At 34.6% G+C, this 23,615-nt stretch overlaps 2 protein-coding genes across 4 annotated transcripts; one reads left to right on the forward strand and one right to left on the reverse strand.

Moving 5' to 3' along the window:
- Positions 1-1,745: 1,745 nt before the first annotated feature.
- Positions 1,746-18,325, forward strand: LOC129240107 (uncharacterized). 2 transcript variants are annotated; one of them, XM_054875619.1, is made up of 2 exons: positions 1,746-2,420; positions 16,585-18,325. In XM_054875619.1, the coding sequence occupies exon 2, from the start codon at positions 16,683-16,685 to the stop codon at positions 18,006-18,008; it is 1,326 nt and encodes a 441-aa protein (XP_054731594.1). In that variant the 5' UTR covers positions 1,746-2,420; positions 16,585-16,682; the 3' UTR covers positions 18,009-18,325. The 2 variants fall into 2 exon arrangements, with proteins under 2 accessions (XP_054731594.1, XP_054731595.1); XM_054875620.1 differs by lacking the exon at positions 1,746-2,420 and adding an exon at positions 16,464-16,515.
- Positions 18,326-21,436: 3,111 nt separating this feature from the next.
- LOC129240949 (uncharacterized) lies at positions 21,437-23,060 on the reverse strand. 2 transcript variants are annotated; one of them, XM_054877028.1, is made up of 2 exons: positions 22,927-23,060; positions 21,437-22,609 (listed from the first exon to the last, which is right to left on the reverse strand). In XM_054877028.1, exons 1-2 carry the CDS (start codon positions 23,024-23,026, stop codon positions 21,558-21,560), a joined length of 1,152 nt encoding a protein of 383 aa, XP_054733003.1. In that variant the 5' UTR covers positions 23,027-23,060; the 3' UTR covers positions 21,437-21,557. The 2 variants fall into 2 exon arrangements, with proteins under 2 accessions (XP_054733003.1, XP_054733004.1); XM_054877029.1 differs by lacking the exon at positions 22,927-23,060 and adding an exon at positions 22,727-22,916.
- Between the last annotated feature and the right edge of the window lie 555 nt (positions 23,061-23,615).

The raw sequence follows: 23,615 nt of genomic DNA on the forward strand, positions 1-23,615 counted from the left end.
TATATGAATGTATGGATGCATACTTTAAATAAAAAATACAAGCTTGTTCTACATTCACGCATACATATTTATAAGCGAATCCCCTTATTCGCTAATATATGTACATAACTCCTACGTATATTTTTTTTATAGACCCTTACCCTAAATTTGACCCAACAATTTCGTATAACAGTTTTCATACCATAAATAAAAAGGCCCCTAAATGTGAACGATGAGCACATAATAAAATTCAAAATAAATCAACAGACACAAATGGACATACTCGTATATGGTTGTGTGCGTGTGTGTATGCTCATACATACCTATATGTATGTATGTATGTGTGTATACAAATATAAGTGGGCATACCTGCCCACAGCGTCAAATTCAAATGCTCGACCCAAAACGGCTCTCACTGTGCTGCGCGGGCCTTAGTCTCATCGGTCGGCGATTGTCGGCGGTGTAGAGACCCAAGGCGACAGACTGAGTCGGTGAAAATCGTTCGGTACTTGTCGTAATTCAACGCCTCATAGTTTTTAGACAAGCCCAAAGCGTACTAAATACATATGTATGTATGTATGGTATGTACTGGTGTGTACATATATATATATTTGCAACTCGTTGGTTGCTATAATTTTTCAGAATATAGTATAATGCAGACGCTATCTGCGTGTATAAAAATAAAACCTTTAGGTTACATATAGCGCATGTGAATTTATAGCATGCGGACCAAACCCGTTTTAGTTCTATCATGATTCATGAAGACTAAAGTATTCTTTTGTGTGTATGTATGTATGTGTGTGAGAGCCCCAACGACTACAAACAAGGTGTGTGCCTACACTACGCTGTTCGTTCAAATTTAAAGCCCAAAGCCAGAAATCTTTCAAATTTTATTACTTACAAAGTCGTATATACAATTCCTCGGAACGCGCACAAGCCAGCTCAAGTCTTACATGGTTTAATAACCATAGATGGATATCAGTTGTAATAAACACTATGGAAGGTAAGAAGGTATATATCGTAAGTATATAAATTAAAAAAAACACGTCCGCCAGGTGAGATGATCGAAAATCAACGCTTAAACACCAACGTCTTTGCCTGTATCTCAGTACAATAGCTGTATGGTATAGCTGCCTAACTATGTACCTCACCGACGCACTATTTCACTACTTGGCCTCAATGGCTATTGTTTACTTTCTACCACTAACTAACGACGATGACGACAACGAAAAATACTCATGCTAGCTGTTGTATTGGTTGTATTCTCCGACTTTTTCTTCATCATCATCGTCAACATCATCCATTTACCGTCATAGTCGTCGTTAACGCCTCCGTTTCTTGTGCTTGTCGGATAGTCGTCGTAGGTAGTCTTTCAGTTGGGTTCTGCTGCTTTAGTCGATTCGCATCAAAGCGTCGTTATACACTTTGTGCCTCACCTCAGCTCGGCTCAGCTCAGTTCAGTTCAATTCAGCTGCCTGACGGGCAGCTTTGCCTTACCTAGTCTACCTCTAAGCGTTTGCTTCAGCAACCACAGCCAACAACCATCCCAACCAACCATCCATTCAACCATTCATTTGACATTTGCTTGTGTGCGTGCAACTGTATCTGTGTTTGTGTGTGTACACATTGTATATAGTTGTTTTTGTGCTTATACATCGAACACCGCTTGGCTGACGACTAACGACTATAGATGCCGGGCCACAGTGCTTGGAGGATTTTCGTCTATATGCGCGTATGGGAAAAACGAGTATTATTTTGGGGCGCACAAGACCTCGACCACCAAGTCGGTCGAATGTACGTTTCATTTAGTGCTGAGCAGTCGCGTTGAACGTTTGTGTTTTGTCTGCTTCTCGACGCTACGGTGGTGTGTATCTAACATTTACATACACTACACAATTACTAGGCATCCAAAGAACATCGCTCTCTCTCGAGTAGTAGCAGTGAGTGAGTGGAGTGCTTCAGTTTATACGGTACGTTGTGAATACAACGTTTTGATTATTACTTACTAGTGCGCGCGCTTTACTGGATATAAGAGAATTCAAAATATAATCATACATTTGGCAGGCATTGCCATTATCTGGCATACGTACGAGTATTTACACGGATACAAAAATACATAGATGTTACTTGCAACGTGCAAGTGATTCTTGAAAAAATATCACAAACAGAGGTCAGGGAACCGAACCATTTCAGTATACGGCATACAAATATTTAATACCACAGACGCTTCACGTAGGGGCTTTCAGCCGGATATAGATTTCCCCCAACCTGAAATTCGCATACGTACAAATATTTAACGGGTAATAATCGGTGGGATTGTGTTCATGTGGGTCGTGCCCAAGGCAAGAGAGCCGAGAGACAGTTGAGCATTGGATGCGCGCCAGTTGAAGCGAAATAGACGCAAGACGGGGTCTTGAGAATTGTGCTTGTATGCGTGTAAGGTAATTATCATTCGTATGTGAAGGCGCATCTATATGTTTATGTACATACATACATACATATGCAAGTATGTATAAACATAATAAGTAAATATGTGAGTGTGAGGATGTGAGAAAACGAGTACTGTTATTGTTGTTATTTCATCACGGTGTGTGCCATTATTGTATTGCTACCAATTGTTTAAAGTGTTGTTGCTGATATTTTCTAACAGCTGATATTTGGTTGGCGACTTCATTTTTGTTGACTTCGTCATTGACTATATGACAATTATTTGTTTATTGAAATTTCTACTTACGCCAGTTCTGCGCGTTGTGAAACGGCTTATCTGATAGAGTTTGTGTATAAGTAAGATGGATGAGGTGAAGAACAAGAAGTTGTTGATACACGTGAGTCTTCAAAAGTGTTTGCATATGCACATTAGAAAAAATAAAAATAGTTTGCAACTACGTTACTTTTTTCATGTGTGGCCCGATATCAAAGTTGAAAAGACTTTTTTTACTCAAATATGTAAATTTTTGTGGCACTAAAATTAATTTGGGTTTCAGTAAAATTAAACACTTTAGTAAGTGAGAAATTTTTTTAATTTTATTTTTATTTATATTAAAAAACTTAAATCGATTTGGGAAACCTGCAAACAGATACGGTAATTTATATACTTATGTATGTATGTACAGTTTAGGACAAAAGATGTTGCACTGGTGCCTATAATTGCACCATCATCTGTTGAACTGCCAAATATTGTATTATTCAGAATATAATGCAATTATTTAAAAGTAAAGAAAAACTATGTAGTTATTTTGAAAAAACATATTACAAAAAGTTTTTTTTTTTAAATCGTACAATTTTTTATTTTTATTTTTTTTATTTTATAAAGGTTTACATAACAATAAAATTATTATACAAACTAAAAGTAGTTCAGCGCTAGCATCGGAGGCTTTCGGCTGATCGTAGAATTTATTTCACTCCGTGACATTAGATACGAAAAAATTTCCAAATATTCAACATTCAGTGCGTCGAAAACGTATTGGACTAATTATTATTTAATACTTTATAGCACAACCTTTATTTTTTATGTGTTATGAATCTCCATAGATGCATAGAGATATAGGAGCTATAAGTTTGTTAATGATATGTGGAGAAATACTTAACCAGGCGCGTTCTGCAGTTTCAACTAACTTAATTTTATCCATATTTGTCACCCCATGCCTCCTCCTGTTTACTATTACCCACAGATTTTTTAATTTTTTATTAGGGTAGCCGACTAAACCAATCAATGAGGAGTACTTTTTAGTTGCCATTCAATTTCTTACGAGTTGTGAGGTGAGGTTGTGAAATGGCATATTCCACTCGTTATGTGAAAATATTCCACTTTCTAGGATATTTCTGAACATAAATCGGCCCATTATGCTATTTGAATTAAGGCTATTCGAGAGTGTTTTATGCCAAATATACATACATACATATTTTCAAATTAAGAGAAAAATGTTTAGAGCTTTACTCCATTTTTATATTTCTAACGGTTCCTGAGATATTTTTTTTTCCTTGTTCACTCCTTTTGGGAGCATAGGGCCTCGACAAGACTCAGTCTTGTGTTGGTTTGGTTAATCTATTTTGATTTCTGGCAGGGTAGGTGATAAGCTTGCCGCTACAGGTGATTAGCATGCCTTCCTGAGATATACGTAGGTAAAAATATGGTCTCGCGGGACCTGAAAATTAGACTTTCCGCAAAAAAAAAAACAAATTAATTATATGGGTATCAAATGAAAGCTATTTGGGAAATCTTTGACTTAGAAATATTATTAAATAGGATTGCCACCTAGTTAACCGTTTAAGTGACAATGAATACGCCGCTCTGCTTTATTGTTTACTTTGGATTTTATAACTGTTTTTATAACTCGCATATTTTTGCACGATATCGATATCCTGACGGAACTGGACTCGGTGAATATAACCATAGCGCCATAGAACTTGAACCGCATTTTCTTGCAAATACAAGTTTACTCTAAAAAAGTAAATTAAATCCGGATCGAACGTAATGTACCCGCGCACATTTTTGAAAAATTATTTTGGGCTGGATGTTAATTTTTAGAATCAAACAAACTCAAAGAATTATGGCTTGTAACATCACACGGACAGACGGAAATTTAGACTTTCAAATAAAAATCGGGCGATGTTTTTATCCAATTTCAATAAAAATGTTGTCGGACTTAAGGGGGTCTTCTGGTCTCGAGGCCCTGAAATGAAGGGTTTTTTTGGGGATTGATTGTGACAAATCCTGTGAATATTTTAAAAAAATTTTTTTTTTATTTTAAAGGTACATGTCTTGGCTTTTAAAAAATGGTTTTGACTTTGAAAAAAATTAACACCCGCGACCTTGAAATGGCGCTGAAGACGTCCACCTCCAAACGAAACAGGTCTCCATCACGGTTTTTCCACCTGGGTAATCAGAAAGCAAAAATTAGATATGCGTTGTCTTCAGAGTTGCCCTGGTTAAGTTTTCCCCTGACAGATTTTTTTTTTTAATTTTTTTCAAAAGTTATGCAACAATTTGCAAAAAAAAATTTTTTTTGCTCATTTTTTGAACTTTAAAAGGTTATAAAAATGGAATGAAAAAAAATTTCAAAAATCGTAAACGGGGAAACTTAGCGGTAAGTTTTCCGAACCTTTTAAGACCAAAACCATTGAAATCGGAGTATAACTACTATGAAAAGTGTGACCAAAATGCTTAAAAAACACGATTTTCGGGGAAACGCGTTTAAAGATAAAGTTTATGATAAAACGGCCGGAGGAGGGTACACTTCGGTGCCCAGAAAAATGTGAAAAAATGCGATTTTCAAAAAATCCTTTCTGTGGCATATTCTCGCATACACATACAACAAAATTATGCAAAAAAAAAAAAAATCGATTTTTTTTTCGCTGGAGACCAGAAGACCCCCTTAAATGAAGTGGCTGGGCGAGTTTTACTACCCAAAAATGGGTGTCGCACCGGCTATTTTTTCAAAATTTTACTTGCATCGTATTTATTTTCTCGGGTTAATTATTTATAACAGAAATATTAGGTTTCTTTCTTTTTTTGGGGACTACCGTTAAATGGATGGTTGGTGCAGTTATTGACCGATTTCGCCAATTTTCAATACCAAACTACCTTGGAACATATGTGTAATATGGGAGTATATAAGAATGTTTATATGTACCAAGTTTCATTGAAATATTATATATAAATATTTGCCCCAGTTATGGTGCGCACGGGCGGACGATTAAATCGACTCATCTTCCCAATCAGAGCATTTTGGTATATGGTAATATACATACATACATATGTATATGCTATATGTCTACATTCGATTCCTTTATTCTGTTACACACAACCGTTACGAGAATAAAATTATAATTCCTTTGTGCATAAGTGCGCGGGTATACGCATAACAAATTTCGTCTAATGTCGCACGAAAGCGCACGATAAGATCGAATGTGAAACAAGCACTGTCGGAAGCTTTCGAGCGACAGGCACTCAAAATAAATAGAATATTTATTGCAAAATAAGTAACATACAAAAAGCTATTTTAGACAATTTTATTGAAGTATTTGCACTTCCAAAGGTGAAAATAAACAAAAATTTATAAATTGTTCGCAACATATTTAGGTGGTTCACCAGGTGTCGTAAGTGTCATGTTGTCCTAAGTTGTAAAGTTTTTAACGATTAAATGAGGGTTCGTGTATATATATTTATATATGCACTGTGAAACCTACTCACTTTACACCCCTCTCTCGAAACAGCACAAGTTGACTTAATCGCACTGACAGGGGTTAGTAAACAACAGTAAATAGTAACGCCCTTGGGAATACCCCAATTACCAAAAACTTAACGTTCTAAACTTTATTGTTGCATTTACTGGAATGTAAAAACAGGTTTAGTATCACCTAATTTAACCCATTACTTGCAGTAACCGATAATTAAAATATTTCGACATCGTCTAATTTAATGGATTTCGTAAAAAACCGGAACGCAGCACATGATTTCCTTTATTGCATTTATCTAGAATTTCGAGCAGAGAGATACAGAATGATGTGAATGCTACCTAGTATCATACAATCAGTATAAAAGGCTTTGAGCCTTCTGAAATGCAACCGCACACATTTTCTTTGAAAGTTGGCTCATATTGTAAAAGTATTATTTCGGTATTTTGGTCCGTTAAAACTCACTAATTGTTGGTATAGGGAAATAATGTAACTAATGGACTTACAACTTACAATGGATCTGAATTTCTTAGAAGCGCTACACAACACAGCCCGCACACAGATGCAAATGTGTTTAAATGTGTATGTGCAAGGATGATAGATTACAAGGTTTGACAATTCAAAGCCAAGCAAAATTATGAGAGTTGTTGGTGTTGTCGTAGCATCATAAACATCCCCCCTATATGTATGTATGGGGAATGCTGCTGAAGTGACAATCCTTGGCTAAATATAAATTCGGGTCGTTCCGGTTACGAAGAACCGACTGTTGTGGAAACGTAACTTCGGCTGCTTGTCATCGGGGACTCGGCTATTCATTTCACACCTGTACTTGTGCTCGTCCAATCAGTTGTTGTAAGCTGAGCGGAGTAACGAAGCAACATGAGCAGTGGCTGCATTGATTTTTTCGCATATCATCAACACAAACTCAGTTTTTGCTGTTCTTGCTCGATAACTTTGTTGTTGCTTTCACATCCACATTTTTCGTTAAGTTAATCGAACATATAGATAGCGAGCAGTGAAGTAGCGAATAGAAGAGGCTAATCGTCACTCTTAAAATGTTTCCGGCAAAGCAAGACAAAATTCTTTAATCCCAATGAAGACTATTGTATTTTTTTATAGAAGCGGGATAGACTTGTACCTTATTCGAAGGATTCACGTTAAGCAGCCGGCGAGCGCTGGCGCATGCGTACTTCTTATATATATAACAGTGTCAGTATTGATTAATTGATTTACATATATAAGAACTAATTATAAGTAATTAAAGCATTAAGGTAAAAAAAGATGAGCATTAAAAATAATATGGCGTTCGGTTTATATTCCTATCTATAGGGCGAAGTACTAACATATGCCTGAGATACTACAAAGCTTAGGAAATGTGATAATAACATTATTGTTTTCAATTGGCGCTTACACTCTTTTCGGGTGTTTGGCCGAGCTCCTCCAACAGTTTTAAGCCGCCTCCGAACGGCAGATATTTTCTATGAGAAGCTTTTTCATGGCAGAAATAGACTCGAAGGCTTGCCATTGCGTGCCGAGGGGCACCCGCTATTAGAAAACATTTTTTCTTCATTTTGGTCTTTCACGGAGATTCGAACCAACGTATCCCGAATTTCGAATGGTAGTCACGCACTAACCCATTAATTACGGCGATCGATATTAATTATTCTAAAAGGCTGGATGGCTTCGTGTTGCCGAAAATAATTGATCTGTTTATATGTAAAGCAGTGCAAGAAATTTTTCAAATCACACAAATATGTAAACACATTTCCTGATCAAAAAGTTCCCGGAATATATTCAGCAAATTCAAAATACAAGTTTATTCCTCAAAAGTGATATTATCGCCTTCAAAGTGCTCCACATCAACTGCAGCGCACTTAAGTCAGCATTTCTGGAACTTTAATTTCCGAGGTGGGTTTTTGACTCGTTCAAACATAAAAATTCGCAGGAAGCCATGCCCGGCGAATTCGTTGGCTGTTGTGTGGTATTCTTTTCGTTCTTGGTCAAAACTTCACAGAATGTTGGGTCGCTTGGATTCAGCCCTGGAAATCATGTCTTTCGTGACATCAACACGGTCCGCGTTTTTTTATGAATTTCAGGTCCGAACTTTCCAAAAACCCGGTGCAAATCCAAATTATTAACTGCAATGCCATGAACGGATCCATAAGCAATGTTTAAAGCCTCGGCCAGTGCTCTAATGGTTAATTTGCGGTTATTGATCAACTTTTGTTTCACTTTATTGATTTTTTGTTCGACAGTTTTCGATGTCGACGGTTTGCCACTACATTTGTCATCCTCGATAGACTCACGATCTCTGCTAAAGCATTAATGACACTCGTAAACGGCTGTCGTCTGTTTTCTTTACAGAAACAATTTTCCAGCACTTCTAAGGTTTTCGCACCATTAAATCCATTTTTAACATTTTTTAAAAATTTAATACAAAGTCGTTGCAAATTCAAATCTATTTGTAAAACTGTAAAAAAATAGAAAGCACGTGCAGATTTGTAGACTCACTCAAGACGGCGTAACTTTTAATCTCAATGGCGATAGGAATCTTAATCACAGATGTGGTAATCTAATGAGATCCCGAGTTCTATTCCGTTTGACTTCTCGGTGCCAAAGAATGAATTTTATAAATTTCTAAAATATTTTTATTAATTTTTAATTTATTTTTTTAACTATCTGCAGTAATTTAAGCCCATATAACCTCTAAGTGGTCTGTAAAAAATATGATTGTTTTAAATTTGAAATAAACGAAAAAAACAGAACCTCAATACGGTTGTTCCGGGAACTTTTTAATCAATGTGTATACTGCATATGTTTCATGTAGGGTAGGTAAACTCTAAAAATGGCAGCTGCAAATCTAGCGTGGGTTCTACTTCTACACACATGCAAACCTACTCTAATATTCCAGCTTGTTCAGCAATACAGCTGAGATTACGTGAGTTGATAACTAAAGGCCATCAGAGACACTCAAAGAATATATAGTATGAACTTATACTATATACAAGCTAAACAGCTGTTCATCCATGCATACATACATACATACATATATATATATATATTTATACAAATGTACAAACACCCATTAATCCTATTAACTAACCGTTAGCCAGACATGGGATGCCAGATTTAAATCACTCGAACATCCGCTAGCAAACCATGGGAATTGAAAGGCTTAGAACTATAAATAAACAGCAAAAAATTATAGATATGTACATATACATATTCAATGTTCGACGTATATATGTATGTATGGTAGTATGTATAATATAATAGCTGTGCCCATTAATAGAGGAGCACAGGTGGAAGCAGGAACAAAGTAGGACAGATAAAACATCAGATATTTTCTTGAGGAATGGCAATTCTACTGCAGTATACGCAGTTATAGACATACACAAGGCATATATACGTACGTATATATACATACGTATCTACTTATACTCGTACATCCATACCCACATTAATACCTAAATACAAATTCCACAACCAGCCTCAAGCTGTAACTTAACCTTAGAAGAACTTGAATTCGAAAATGAGACAAATTAATAGCACGAATAGCAGCTTGTGAGAATACGACGACGTTTTGGGTATAGAGACTTTTCGTTTACTTTATCGAGTTGTCACTCTGCACGATTCCATTCCCAGCATTTTAAATTCCGGGCATATACTCGTACATATACATATGTATATCTATATGTGTGTGCATACATACATACGCGCATTTAGAGATATATATACCTACCGACAATCTGATTTCCATTATTTCAGGTAATCTACGCTGTAGCACAGTTAATCGGCAAAAGAAAAAACTGCTTGACTCATTCGGTCCTAAGAAAGCGTCTGAGTCAACACAATGGCATATGAACAGTAGGTAGTTGGAGTGATGATACACACAAAAGCATCAACCAAAAAGAAACGTTTGCTCTGTTGTAGTCAACCTCGATTGAGTTTGAGATTTCTCAAAACACCACCAAAAGCAGCAGCAACAGCAACAACGTGAATTGAGGGTACCAATAAAGTTAGAAGTATTGAATTAAAAAAAAATCAAATAAAGAATACACTCACATTTATGACTAAATGAAATGCCAGCTGAGTATATCAATTTTTTATATGATGAAGTGTCGACTATGAAAACTACTTTGATTTTGATGACTTAACCCTAACATCTCTATATGCGCTCATTTACTTCAATAGTACGATAATCCAAAAAAAAAGCCTTCTTTTATGCAGTGTATAAAATTCATGGCGATCTCTATTAACAGTTTCTCATTAGACAGAAATATTTCTTTACTTCTACTTGGGGAGGTATGGTAAATTTATCACTTTGAAGCCGTTTTTCTCAACATTTTTACTTTTTTGGATTACGCAATATTGAAGTAAATGGGCGATATGTATAAACATACTTATAAATAAAATATGTATGTACAAATATTTTAAGCGTATGCATAATTTTTATACTTTTGGTGGAAAATCAAGTAACTGTGATTTATATCTCTAGCTTTTGTACAACGTCCACACACATACATACATACATATGAGTATCGAACACAGTTACTTTGAAAAATTTCTAGAAACCAGCAATCCATAAATGCGAGTACACCTAATTCTCTTTTTACACGATAGATACGTTCCCAAAAAATTCGTGTAAGAAGAGAATTAGGTGAAAACAATATTAAAAAACCTTCTTAGAGTTCAAGTAAGAATTTATTCCGTGCTTACACATTTTAATTTATTAAATATATCATAAGACGTAAAATATTAAACGGCGCACAGTGCGGCCGATTCCCGAAAAGCTGGCCAAAACTCAAAAAATTAAGTAATTGATTCAAAATTTCTTACTCGGGGGTTGTCGGGGTCGCTGATTACGAATTTGATCTTAAAATTTTGAAAATCTACCCCCTTCCACCCCTATTGGCCACCCCCTCACGTGAAATAGCGTATATTCAAGAACATAATCAAGATGCATGTAAATTTATATGTTTTCGGGATCGCAAGGTAGCAAGTGGTAGCAGCTGAATCTTGTTTTATTCAGTAACCATTACTTTTTTGAGTAACCTTTAATAGGTTTCAAAGCAGCATATGACGGCGTTGTATTACTATACAGTTTGAAAAGTCAAATTTTATAAAAAAATTGCAAAAAATGTATCTATGTACGTATTGCTGCAGCTAAAAATTTTGTGTCGAGGTATTGATATGTACTAAAGATTTTTCGTATTTTACTAACCTTCCGAAGATGATTCCATTTGATTTTGTTCCATTTACTCCATTACAAAATCTTTCAAATGTGTACAACTTTCACTATTCATCGACAGTAATACGATGCTCAAACGAAAGCCACGTTGCGACTGAAAATACAGAGGATACTTAGGGTACAGGACGTTGCTATGAACGGTTTTCACTACTCAAGGCATTACTGTAGCCAACCCAAAGACAAAAAACTCTATCTAGAACTTTTTTTTCGACTTTTGGCCAGGAATCGGCCGCACTGTGTCTACCGAGTCTCAGATACTTTTCCTGAGACTAATTTAAACGCTTCGTAGATGCGTCGAAAAATCTCACTCTAATAGCTCTATTTAGATTCCAGAAAAATTCATAAAATATGAAAAGCCTTGTTAAAACAAAACAATTCGTGTAAAAAAAAGAACTTTTTTTTTTGAACTCGTGAAAAAAGAGAATTAGGTCTATATCTATGGGCGTTATGTAGAATACACACGCTTTAACCGTTGTATCAACATGCTGCACAATGAGTTGGATGGCACGTTCCAACGTGAAATACAACGCGATGCCCGACTGTACTATTCTCATATTCGGGGGGTTGAACATTTCGCAAAATGCAGGAATCAGGGGAATTTGTGCAATAGAAATCATTGAAGAAATTTTATTTATTATTTTATTTTATTTTTGTTTTATTTTATTTTTGCTTTTATTTTTTTTTATTTTATTTTGTTTTATTGTATTTTATTATGTTTTATTTTATTTTTATTTAATTTAAGTTTTTGTTTATTTAACTTTGCTTTATTTTATTGTATTTTATTTTATTTTGTTTTATTCTATTTTATTTTATTTCATTTCGTTTCATTTTATTTTATTTTATTTTATTTAACTTTGTTTTATTTTATTTTTTTTTATTTATTTTTTTCTATTTTTTTTTTATTTCATTTTGTTTTGTTTTATTTTGTTTTATTCTATTTTATTTTATTTCATTTCACTTCATTTCATTTTATTTTATTTTATTTTATTTAACTTTGTTTTATTTTATTTTTTTTATTTTATTTTTTTATTTTTTATTATTTCATTTTATTTTGTTTTATTTTGTTTTATTCTATTTTATTTTATTTCATTTCACTTCATTTCATTTCATTTCATTTCATTTTATTTTATTTTATTTTATTTTATTTTATTTTATTTTATTTTATTTTATTTTATTTTATTTTATTTTATTTTATTTTATTTTATTTTATTTTATTTTATTTTATTTTATTTTATTTTATTTTATTTTATTTCATTTCACTTCACTTCACTTCACTTCATTTTATTTTATTTTATTTTATTTTATTTTATTTTATTTTATTTTATTTTATTTTATTTTATTTTATTTTATTTTATTTTATTTTATTTTATTTTATTTTATTTTATTTTATTTTATTTGATTTGATTTGATTTGATTTGATTTGATTTGATTTGATTTTATTTTATTTTATTTTATTTTATTTTATTTTATTTTATTTTATTTTATTTTATTTTATTTTATTTTATTTTATTTTATTTTATTTTATTTTATTTTATTTTATTTTATTTTATTTTATTTTATTTTATTTTATTTCATTTCGTTTTATTTTATTTTATTTAATTTTTTTTTTTTTTTTGAGCTTAATCCATCTCGACTATTGCCGGAGATTACACATCCCGGATAAAATTTTCAAGGGATAATGCTCTGGTGGAGCGTAGTCCAAGTTCTACGCCCATGCGATTATTATTGCTTAAATATTTAAAAATCTACGAACTATTGCACATGTGTCCAGTATGGTCGACTACTGCATGCCTTCTAAGAGGTGTTGGCAGTCATACTTCTTCAAGTTTTTTATTAAATGCTTAGGCACTAATCCAGTGGACGATATAATTATTGGAAATATATTCACTTCCCTCGCTTTGTACATCCGTTTCAGTTCTATGGCCAAAGCTGCATACTTCGATACTTTGGTGCAGTATGTGCTTTGGATGTTGCGATTAAGGGGCACCACTATATCGATTACTTCGATTGTTTTATTTATCTTGTCGAACAAGATGATGTCAGGTTTGTTGGCAGCTGCGGTTTGATCTGTGGAAATAAATCTTATTTTATTTTATTTCATTTCATTTCATTTCATTTCATTTCATTTCATTTCATTTTATTTTATTTTATTTCATTTCATTTCATTTCATTTCATTTCATTTCATTTTATTTTATTTTATTTTATTTTATTTTATTTTATTTTATTTTATTTCATTTCATTTCATTTCATTTTATTTCATTTCATTTTATTTTATTTTATTTTATTTTATTTTATTGTATTTTATTTTATTTTATTTTATTTTATTTTATTTTATTTTATTTTATTTTATTTTATTTTATTTTATTTTATTTTATTTTATTTTATTTTATTTTATTTTATTTTATTTTATTTTATTTTTATATTTTTTTAAATTTATTTTATTTTATTTTACTTTATTTTATTTTATTTATTTTCTGTGTAAATAACTAAAAAGAAAAATTTAAAAAAAGTAGGTTGTACAATTTGCGTATACACGTTCCAACTCATTGTACAACCGCTAACTCCGCCCACCAAAAATTGAAACATTTTAATGTTCATGGAACCATTGGACCAACATGGAAATCAGTTGTATCATACAACCGTTTATCCAACAAGATTTTTCCGTAAATTTTGTATAACACGTTTACAAGTCCATATTTTTTAATCTCCTCTCTTAACTTTCCTTCACCAATGTCAGAAACATAATATTATTTTAATAATTTTTCCAAACTTACTTCTAAAGTTGCAGTCGATTTCCATCCGATTTTAATAATTATTATATCGAATCTATGCGAGACCAAGTTTGGGCGAGTCCTTATGGACCATCTATTAAACCTTAACATTTACAATGCGCTTGATTGACTAATGATGACCATCTGAGTGTCAACATTTTACTAACAAAACTCGGGACGGCAGTGATGCAGAAATTTTGTGGTAGAACGTGACGTGACCCACATTTATTGTAAAAACGTTATGACCACATTTCTGTTTTTGCGAAAAAAATGCATCTGTATCTTTTGACCATTTGCTTAAGTTGAAATATTTGGTGAGTGAACGTCAATACTTTGTGTCTCTGTCCGTCTTTGGAATAACTAACCCCGAAAAATTAAATATATAAAAAGAGCTTGCGCTTCAAACATAAATTGCTCGTTACCTTGCCAAATATTGATGAATGTATTCTAATGATTTCTCATTATTTCAATCAATTCCAATTAATCCCACGTTCTCTCTGAATTCCAAATGGTAGTCACGCATCAACCCATTTGGCTACGGCGGCCGCCATCCCTACTCTCTACTTCTACTATTTTTATATTTCTTTCCTTTTTTAATATAGGGTTATTCAATAGGTGCGCTTCAACTTTTTTCCGATAGGGAGGGCGAACGACGCAATATTTTTTATTTTTCGCTTGTCATTTGTAAACTTCATTAGTATACATTTCATCATGGAACGCTACACACTTGAGCAACGATTGCAAATCGTGCAAATTTTTTATGAAAATAATCGTTCTGTTGCTGCTACTTTAAGAGCATTACGGCCATTTTACGGTCCATTTAACAAGCCGTCCCGTTTTGGGGTTATGTGAAGTCATTGGTCTACAGTAACAAGCCGGCGACGATTTGTGAGCTCAGAGCCAATATTGAACGCGAAATTGCTGGAATTTCGGCCGATTTATGCAAAAGAGTGGTCGAAAATTGGGTTCAACGATTGGACTTTTTTTTTTTTATTGGACTTCGTAAAACGTGCACGCGGTGGTCATGCAAAAGAAATCGAATTTCATACTTAAATGTATATGTTCAAACTCGATAATAAAAAAAAAAAATAGTAAAAAAAGTCAAACCGTTTGTGTTTTATTCAAAAAAGTTCAAAAGTTGAAGCGCTCTTGCTGAAAAACCCTATACTTTCTACAACTTCAACTTCTTTACCGCTAGCAATAATTTTAATTTTGATTTTTTTGTAAATTCTTTTATCTACGATTTAATTATTTAAGAAATTCGTAACGTCAATCATTGCAAAAATAACCCATTGGTGTATGTTTGCCTTTAATAAATACATAAATAAATAAATAAAAACTATTGCAGCTCGAATACACTCACACTTCCATCAGTATGAAAATATGTATGTATGTGCATGAACTTTTGCTCCAGATATCACCAAATACTTTAATTTCGTTTTTAATTGCGTTATAAATTATAATAAATATTTGGGTTGGTGTCGAAATTCTGTATGTACAAAATTCTAAAAACAAAATTCTGCTTTTCAAAATTCTGCTTTTTTAAAATTCGGCATTTTTAAAATTCTGCTTTCTAAAATTCTGCTTTCAAAATTCTGTATTAAAATATAATGTTAACAATGTTAAAGAGGTAATGTAATTATTTAATTTATTATTATTATTATTTTTTATTACAATATTATTCGAGATATTAAATAAAAAAAAAAAAATAATAATAATAATAATTTTTTCTTCAGTTTCGATAGAATCCACAGTATTTTTGCGTAGAACTCCTTTTCGCGTGGGCGGCCTTCGGCCGCGCTTCAAAAAAATAACCCTCATCAGTCCAACTCCGGCTACGCAATCCACAGTATTTTTGCGTAGAACTCCTTTCCGTGTTAAAACCATTGAGGCCTTCCAGCCTTTTTTTATTCAATATCTCGAAAACTAAGTGACATATCAAAAAATTTTACTCTTTCATTTCGTTTTCTTTTGTCGAGTTCTATAAGAATCCGCCATAAGATTGCGGCGCCACGGAAACAGCAGAATCCCCTCGTACATATGTACATACCTACATTAATTATAGTTGATAACAGTTATACATTGGTATGTACGTATGTTTGCAATCAAATATTACCTGGAGATGAGAACTTTGACTCTCTTCTTGTATGACGAAAATCACAAAACTTGAATAAAGCAGAATTTTGAAAAAGCAGAATTTTGAAAAAGCAGAATTTTAGAAAGTAGAATTTTAAAAAGCAGAATTTTAAAAAAGCAGACTTTTTTTGCTATTTACAGAATTTTGTCATCCAGAATTTTGTAATACAGAATAATGACACGCTCCCTAAATATTTCTTGTATGTAATTAAAAATTTTACTACGTTTTTTTCTGGTCACTCATATACATTTTATTTTTCTCTTCACAGAACAGCTGTACCGTAACGGTCTTCAGAAATCGCACAAAACAAAAATCTGTCCACAAACGATTTATTTTTTTCCGACAAATAAGTAGCAGAAAATCACTATGCCGACCATACGACGTTGCTGTATTGTAGGATGTCTTTCCAATTCCAGTCAAAGTCCACAATTGCAGTTCTTCCAATTTCCTCGACCGGAAAACCCATTTTATAACCTTTGGAAGCAGGCGTGCCATGCCTCGCTGAGTCGCATACTGCCTTTCAAAAAACCAGTTGTGTGTGCACTCCACTTTCATCCTAATCTCATTGGTGGACGACGACTGACAGCTTCAGCTGTACCATCTCAGCGCCTGGAAGTGCCAAACGACCTTAAAGCCGTTGAACGACAAGCCATGGTAGAAGAAATCGAACAAAGCCGCAAGTGCGCATACATCAATGCCGTTGTATATGAATGGTTGGTGCGTGCCAATCTAAATCCACAGCTACGCGGTTCTATAACGCACGGCATGATTAAGGACAAGGCTGCTTCAGCGGGACAACTTATCGGTTCTACTTCGTTTGTGGCTGATAATCGTTGGCTTAATAGATTCCGCGAGACACATTTAACTGGATTTGCACAAAAATTGGCCAGCAATCAATTGAAGCCGCTTGGTGTGTCACTGTGGATTCCAGATATTGTACAAGATCTGCAACATCTATTCCCACCAACGAGTGCTGAACGCGTTGATAAATTGGAAAATTTACCTGAACAATATATGGACTACATGAAACAATATGGGGAATATGATGAAGATGATGAAGATTCTCAGGGTAATTCAGTGAAGGATCAACAGCAAAATCACTCGGGATATGACGCTTACGGTCAGACACAACAGAGCTTCAATGGTAGTTATAAAAGTTATGAAGGATACTACGACCGACAAAATCAACATAGCAATTATAGCTCGCCACAACCACAACGTCCTGCATCGCACTCGCCCCCACAGCAACAAGTACCAAAATTAGAATCACCAGTGCATCGCTCGAGCCCAATACTACCGGCGCCTCCAAAGCGAGCACGCGTAGATGAGGACGACGTTACCGAAATAACAAATGGTCACAATGTAACAGACTTAACGAATGATTGCGAAGTTAACGATTGCGATGTAAAACCAATCAAACTGATGAACGGCAGTAGCACACCAAATGGCACGAATGATCACACACCAGCTCCGTCGCCGAAGCCTACAGTGAATGGCAATACAAATGGCACAAATGGTATTAGCAAAAGTGTGGAAACTGATTTGACATCCTATGCACAAGCACTTGAATACCTAAAACCGTTGGAGGACTTTGCCCTTTCAATGGAGAATTTCCGCGCAATAGGATTAATCTCACAATTGGATATTATATTGCGAAAGGGTGAAAGCAAACAATTGGCTATGAACCAGTAATGAGCTAATTTCTGCTGTAGTAGAACTAAAAGCTATTTACTTACACTTTGATGTGATTTAGTTTTTGTAAATAATTTATAAAACGCTTTAGTATATTTAGACTCCATAAACTTGTGTAACCATTATTTATGCACTCTGTAATTTTTTATAAATAACTAAAAATTTAGTACATAGAAATCTGATTTAAGGTACTTAGCGTAGTCTATGAATTAATGTAGCGAGTCAGCAGCAAAGACAATGTTTATATTATTTATTTTAAGCCAGTATTGGAAATATTTACTGTGCAAATAAAAGATGCAGCCGCCCCTTTCAAATAACTTAACAAAAAGTGTATTTTTATTTAATATAATATTATGTTTCTTGAAGAAGTTAAAACTTGTTGTTGTTGTAGCGGCATGAACATTCCCCATATTTACATACGGGCATACGGGGAATGCTGCTGAAGTGACAGTTCTTGGCCAGATATAAATACGGGTCGTTTCGGTAACGTAGAACCGACTGTCGTGGAAACAAGTTAAAACTTGTCTTAAAATGTGCATAAAGCTAGCCCCAAATAGGGTATACAATTCCTAGGGATTTTTTGCAGTTCGAAGAAAATCCATGAAGTACGGGCACAAATCCCAAGTAATTGAAAATTTACATTTACCTCGGAATTTGTTGCTACTTTGTGGCGCAGCTTGTGGATTTTCTCATTTTTTACTGACTGTCGTCGAGATAAGAGTAAACGGAAAAGTGATAATAAAAACATTGTATACTCCTTGGGTGTGCAGGTGTGCATTTCTCTAATCTGGGTACCAGGACATAATTGACTGAATTGGCCTCAGAGACCTCCTACCCGGGCATCGACATACCCCTGACAGTTGTTAAGGGAGGGGTCTAGGGTTTGAGCATTTTTTTTAATGAATTTTTGAGACTTTGCTTTAGAGATATGAATAGTGAAAATGTATTTAAACTTTTTGTACATTATAAAGCATCATTTCAACAATATTGTACTAAATTTTTGTAAGAAAATATCGGGAAATAAGCCGGTGAGGCCTTTTCCAAAAGGTGATTTGCGGAGACTATCGTATCTAGTTGTAGAGTCACTTGAAATAAAAAAAACAGAATTATTTGGTTAAATTATCACCAAAACCTCCCCCCACTGGCTCCGATTTTTTTTTTCATTTTTACGTTGCCAGCGCGTTTTTGAAGCAAAAAGTGCGATTTTCACTGATTTTTTCGCTGTATAAGTGGAAACCGCCCTTAATGTAAAACAAAAAAGTGAAAAATCTCTCAGTGGGGGGGGGGAGGTATTTTATATATAGAAGTTGTATACCAAATTTGAAAAGGATCGGTTAAATATTGTTGAAGTTCTAATAGTCACGGACTTTGAAAAAGGGGTTTCGAGAAAAACGTAACGCTCCGCTCCAAATGCTCGCAGCTATCGCAGAGGAGTGGGGACAAAAACGTCTATAACTCCAAAAGTTTTGCTCCGATTGAGCTGAAATTTTGGGACAATATTTTTGAGATAATTTACTATAAGAAGAAGCTATTTCCAAAAAATCGATTTTTTGAAAGTCAAACCCTAGACCCCTCCCTTAAAGGAGAACTGCACAAATTATTTCTCAGGAAAGCGCAGAAAAGATGGAGCTCCATTTCTTCGTGTGCTATTTCGAAAACCCTTTGTCCGCAGAAGGAGCACTCAGACAGCCCTGGGGACTCCACGCCATTTAATTTCCAAACTCATAGCTGTGTTTACCGGTCACTGGACGATAGTCACACACGCGGAAAAGCTAGGGTTACCATTTAACCCCCATTGCAGTAGCTGTTGGGACCTTTCAGAGAAGGAGACTGTTGGGCACTTTATCTGTAAATGTCCGGCTATGGCAGCTAGATGATTAAGATCACTGGGTGCTCCTTTCTTCGACAGCCTGAGGCAGTGCGCCAATCTAAATCCAATCAATCTTCTCCATTATATCAACAGCTCTGGCTGACTGTAGATATCTGCCTGTTGGAGGTCTCATAATGGTATCAAAATGGCGCTTTAGTGCTACTTGAGGGGTGCCAGACTGGCATTTCAACCATTTCACCTACATACATACCTCTGCAGCACTAATTTTTCATATTTCTCAACAACTCAATATGAGAACGAGTAGGAGTAATCTGTTTTGCAACCACTCTTTCATCCAAATCTGTTTTTTTTTTATTTTTCTTAATGCACAGGTAAATAACTGCAAGAACAATGTTGTTGTTATTGTTTTAACAGTTATGGTAGCCCTGTCAGTGTAGGGCATATCACCGGTCGTCTTCGTCTAGCTCATCTAGAGGTAGGCCCAGGAAACATGCTTTTTCGACAGGTCTGGTCCAGAGGGAGAGGGATGTTAGATGAGTTGGTTTTAGGGGGCATGTGAAGAGGTGGTTAGTGTAGGGTACCTTCACATGCCGGACATGTGTTTGGAATGTCGGGGTCGATTCTGGATATATAGGAGTTTAACCTGCTACAGTATCCAGAACGTAGTTGTACCAGTGTTACACGAGTCTCACGGGGAAGCTGGAGCTCTTCGTCTGCAATAGGTGGTGCAATAACAATCGCTTCATCCGCTTTTTTGTTTCGCATGTTAGCGGTACAACGATCGCAACGAAATGATGGTTAGTATTTTTCTTTTTTTGGCGGCGAGGTTGGGTTAAAAATGCCTTCGCACCATATAATAACCGTCGCTACCACGTGTGTGGTGATTCCACTAAAAATATCCCTCCACTTCGCTTGGAATTTTCCCTCCACTACGGGGCTACTTCCACATTGCTTCGAGGTAGAGGGCCAATACGGCGTCGTAGGAAGGACACTTACTTACTCACCCTGCGTCCAGGATCGCCTGTTTGGAGATACCTATGCTCAATGGTCTTGATAGGTGTTAAAAGGCTGAAAATGAAGCCGGGCACGTTTCTAGTCGGACTTACGATGCTAGAAAGACCCGCGATTTATATCCAACAAAGTAACAACATTTCGGCAGCAAAAATTCACAATGAAATCAAGCTTAAAATGTCTCAAGCTTATAATTATCCTAGTTCAGCGCTAGATAGAAATTTAGATTAATCTTATGACATTCCCAACCAGAGTTGTTGTAGCAGCGTTATACTTGTAGATGGAATTTTTTCTACTCTCGGGAATGTCTTGTTATTACTATAATTATTTGACCACGAAGGCCATAGTGCAGCTCAAGACAAGTTTAGCCAGAATAAATTTAATTACAAAGGAACTTTCCCACGTCTTACTCGCGTAACAGCCCATATTTATGCATACCTGACCAAGCATTCATTCCGCAGCGATCCCCAAAAAAACCGCGGACGGCTTCATGTTACAAAAATTAGAAATAATCTAATAATCTTCAATTTATAAATTCCTATCTATCCTATTGTTTTTTTTTTTTTTTTTGAAGGAAACAAAGATGTTAAGCCGATCTTTTTACATAATTTGTATTTCTTATTCTATTTTTCTATGACTTACATAAGTAACTGTGTTTAAAATAAATATATATATGTATGAGCGATGCTCAATTACGCTTTTCTGTATCAATTATTTTTTGATTGCGCCAATATCGTGTAGCACTTTTCGCAAAAATTTCCAGCCTCTACGTCCTCTTCTGCACGACAAACAGCCTTCAGTAATTCCATTTTAACCATTTGACGCCGTTCAATACTTAACTTGCGCGTCTTCTCAAACATCTCTTCAAAGAAATCCTTTAACTCGAATTTAGTATAAACTTCAGCGCCCTTCACTGGGTAGATATTACAATCACATCTTTTTTCAAGTTCACTGTAACTCACCAAAGGTTTTTTAGCAGGTTTTGTGCATATTTTTATTGGACTTATTTTGTTTTTTTTTAGTACCAAAGTTTCTGGATTTGGCGGTACCTTTGTTGTAACAGTATCCGACATTTCCCAAAACTCCTTTATTTTGGGGAATTTTTGTTGGAAAGACGTGCCTTTTTCCTTTGTGACAGATCCCTTTATTGTTGCACTGGAGGTAACTTGTTTTATTGTCGTAACGCAATGGTTTTCAGATATTTGTCTACTTGGTAGAACCGTCAATTTCTGTGTAGCCATGTGTTCGTTGTTGTAGTGGAAGTCATTTGTACTGGTTAAATGATCATTTCTTTCCGATGGCATTATTCTTATTAAACCTGAAGGAGTGTTAGTAGTACGAGGTGCCGCTTGCTCTCTTTTCTTTAAAATTGGTCCCTTATCTAGCCTAAAAGAACGTTGGGAAATATCTGTTATCTTTGGCCGTTTTCGTGGAAATCTGCCGGTCGGATTCACTCTAAATTTCGAATTTTTGCCCAAAACTCGACAATCCATCTCATTTAGTTCGTATATGATGAAATCATCGACTGTTTGCGGATTCGAAACGACAAAGGTAGTATCATCATCAATATCTGTGGTTCCATTATTTGAAGCTATATCATTTGGATAACTGCCTTCAGTTCTAATGCAAACAGCAGCATCGTCTTCCTGAATATGGGCCTGCCAAATGTCATTCTCATCCGGAACACCATTTTCAATGTTAACTACTGTTAACGGATCGGTATCCATTGTAAATGTGGATTTATTTATATAAATGCTAACTGTAATGGAGACAGTATAACCAAATTAGAGAACACGTAAGTAATAGTTTATATTATATATCTTATAGAAACACATAAAATTTGATAGAAAGACTAGGTACTAATATATTTTAATACCGTTAGATTATTATTTAACTAGAGCACACAAATACTGGCTGCCTTCGCGAAGTATTTCTTGATTTTTCACATTTGATTGCGGAATATTTATTCATTTGACAAATTTAAAGTAAGTAGCTCGCATGTGCATATAGACAAATATAGGCATTTAAGCCTTATTACGAATAATCAACAATAATAAGGTAACATTTTATGCGTACCAACGTTGTAGTTAAACCAAAAATTGCCAATAAACACTTTAAAATACAAAAAACATTGGCCACAACTTATTAAATGTAAACAAATGCTAGTAATCAACATCCAGCTGTCTATTGCTTGTTGGCTTTGTTTGCATTGAAGCGATTACAATCGGCACTGCCAGATGTATACAATCTCAAAATACAATTTCTGTTAATTTTTTTGCCCGCAAGCAGGGTATCAATATAAGTATATGGGTCCGTCATATGGAAAAAAGAACATTAATTTGGTTTAGTCAATTAGAAAAAAAGTGTTTTCTATAGCTGTGGCAAGGCACATTCATTAAATATGGTGGCACTGGCCCAACAACAATGTTTTGTACGTTTGATTGTCAAAGTACAAAACAAAGAATGAATTCGCCTTCATTCTGGGCTGACGGCCACAAGGACACGGCGCCAGAAAAAAAAATCAGCTGATTTACCGATACGACATTTAATAAATTCGCCTTGAAACTACGTTGGAAATTATTGCAATATAAAAAGTCGCCACATTTCCCACATAATTTACTTAATTTAATTTAATTTTATTCAATCCATTTGGATTTTATCTTCTGCTGTGCGCTGTGCGGTATCGATATATGTAGGTCTGTATGACGTCCTCTAAATCTGTGAGCACCTATGATATAAAAAACAAATGTTTATTTATACCTATT

This window comes from Anastrepha obliqua, chromosome 3, assembly GCF_027943255.1.
Source record: "Anastrepha obliqua isolate idAnaObli1 chromosome 3, idAnaObli1_1.0, whole genome shotgun sequence".
NCBI classification, from domain to species: domain Eukaryota; kingdom Metazoa; phylum Arthropoda; class Insecta; order Diptera; family Tephritidae; genus Anastrepha; species Anastrepha obliqua.

What these genes read in the sequence shown, in the direction of transcription:
- LOC129240107 (XM_054875619.1), top strand. Translation starts at nt 16,683, where the DNA reads ATGCCGACCATACGACGTTGCTGTATTGTAGGATGTCTTTCCAATTCC.
- LOC129240949 (XM_054877028.1), bottom strand. Translation starts at nt 23,026, where the DNA reads ATGTTGATTACTAGCATTTGTTTACATTTAATAAGTTGTGGCCAATGT. An exon ending in TTGGTTTAACTACAACGTTG is followed by an intron (nt 22,610 to 22,926) that starts GTACGCATAAAA and finishes TCTCCATTACAG; the next exon opens with TTAGCATTTATATAAATAAA.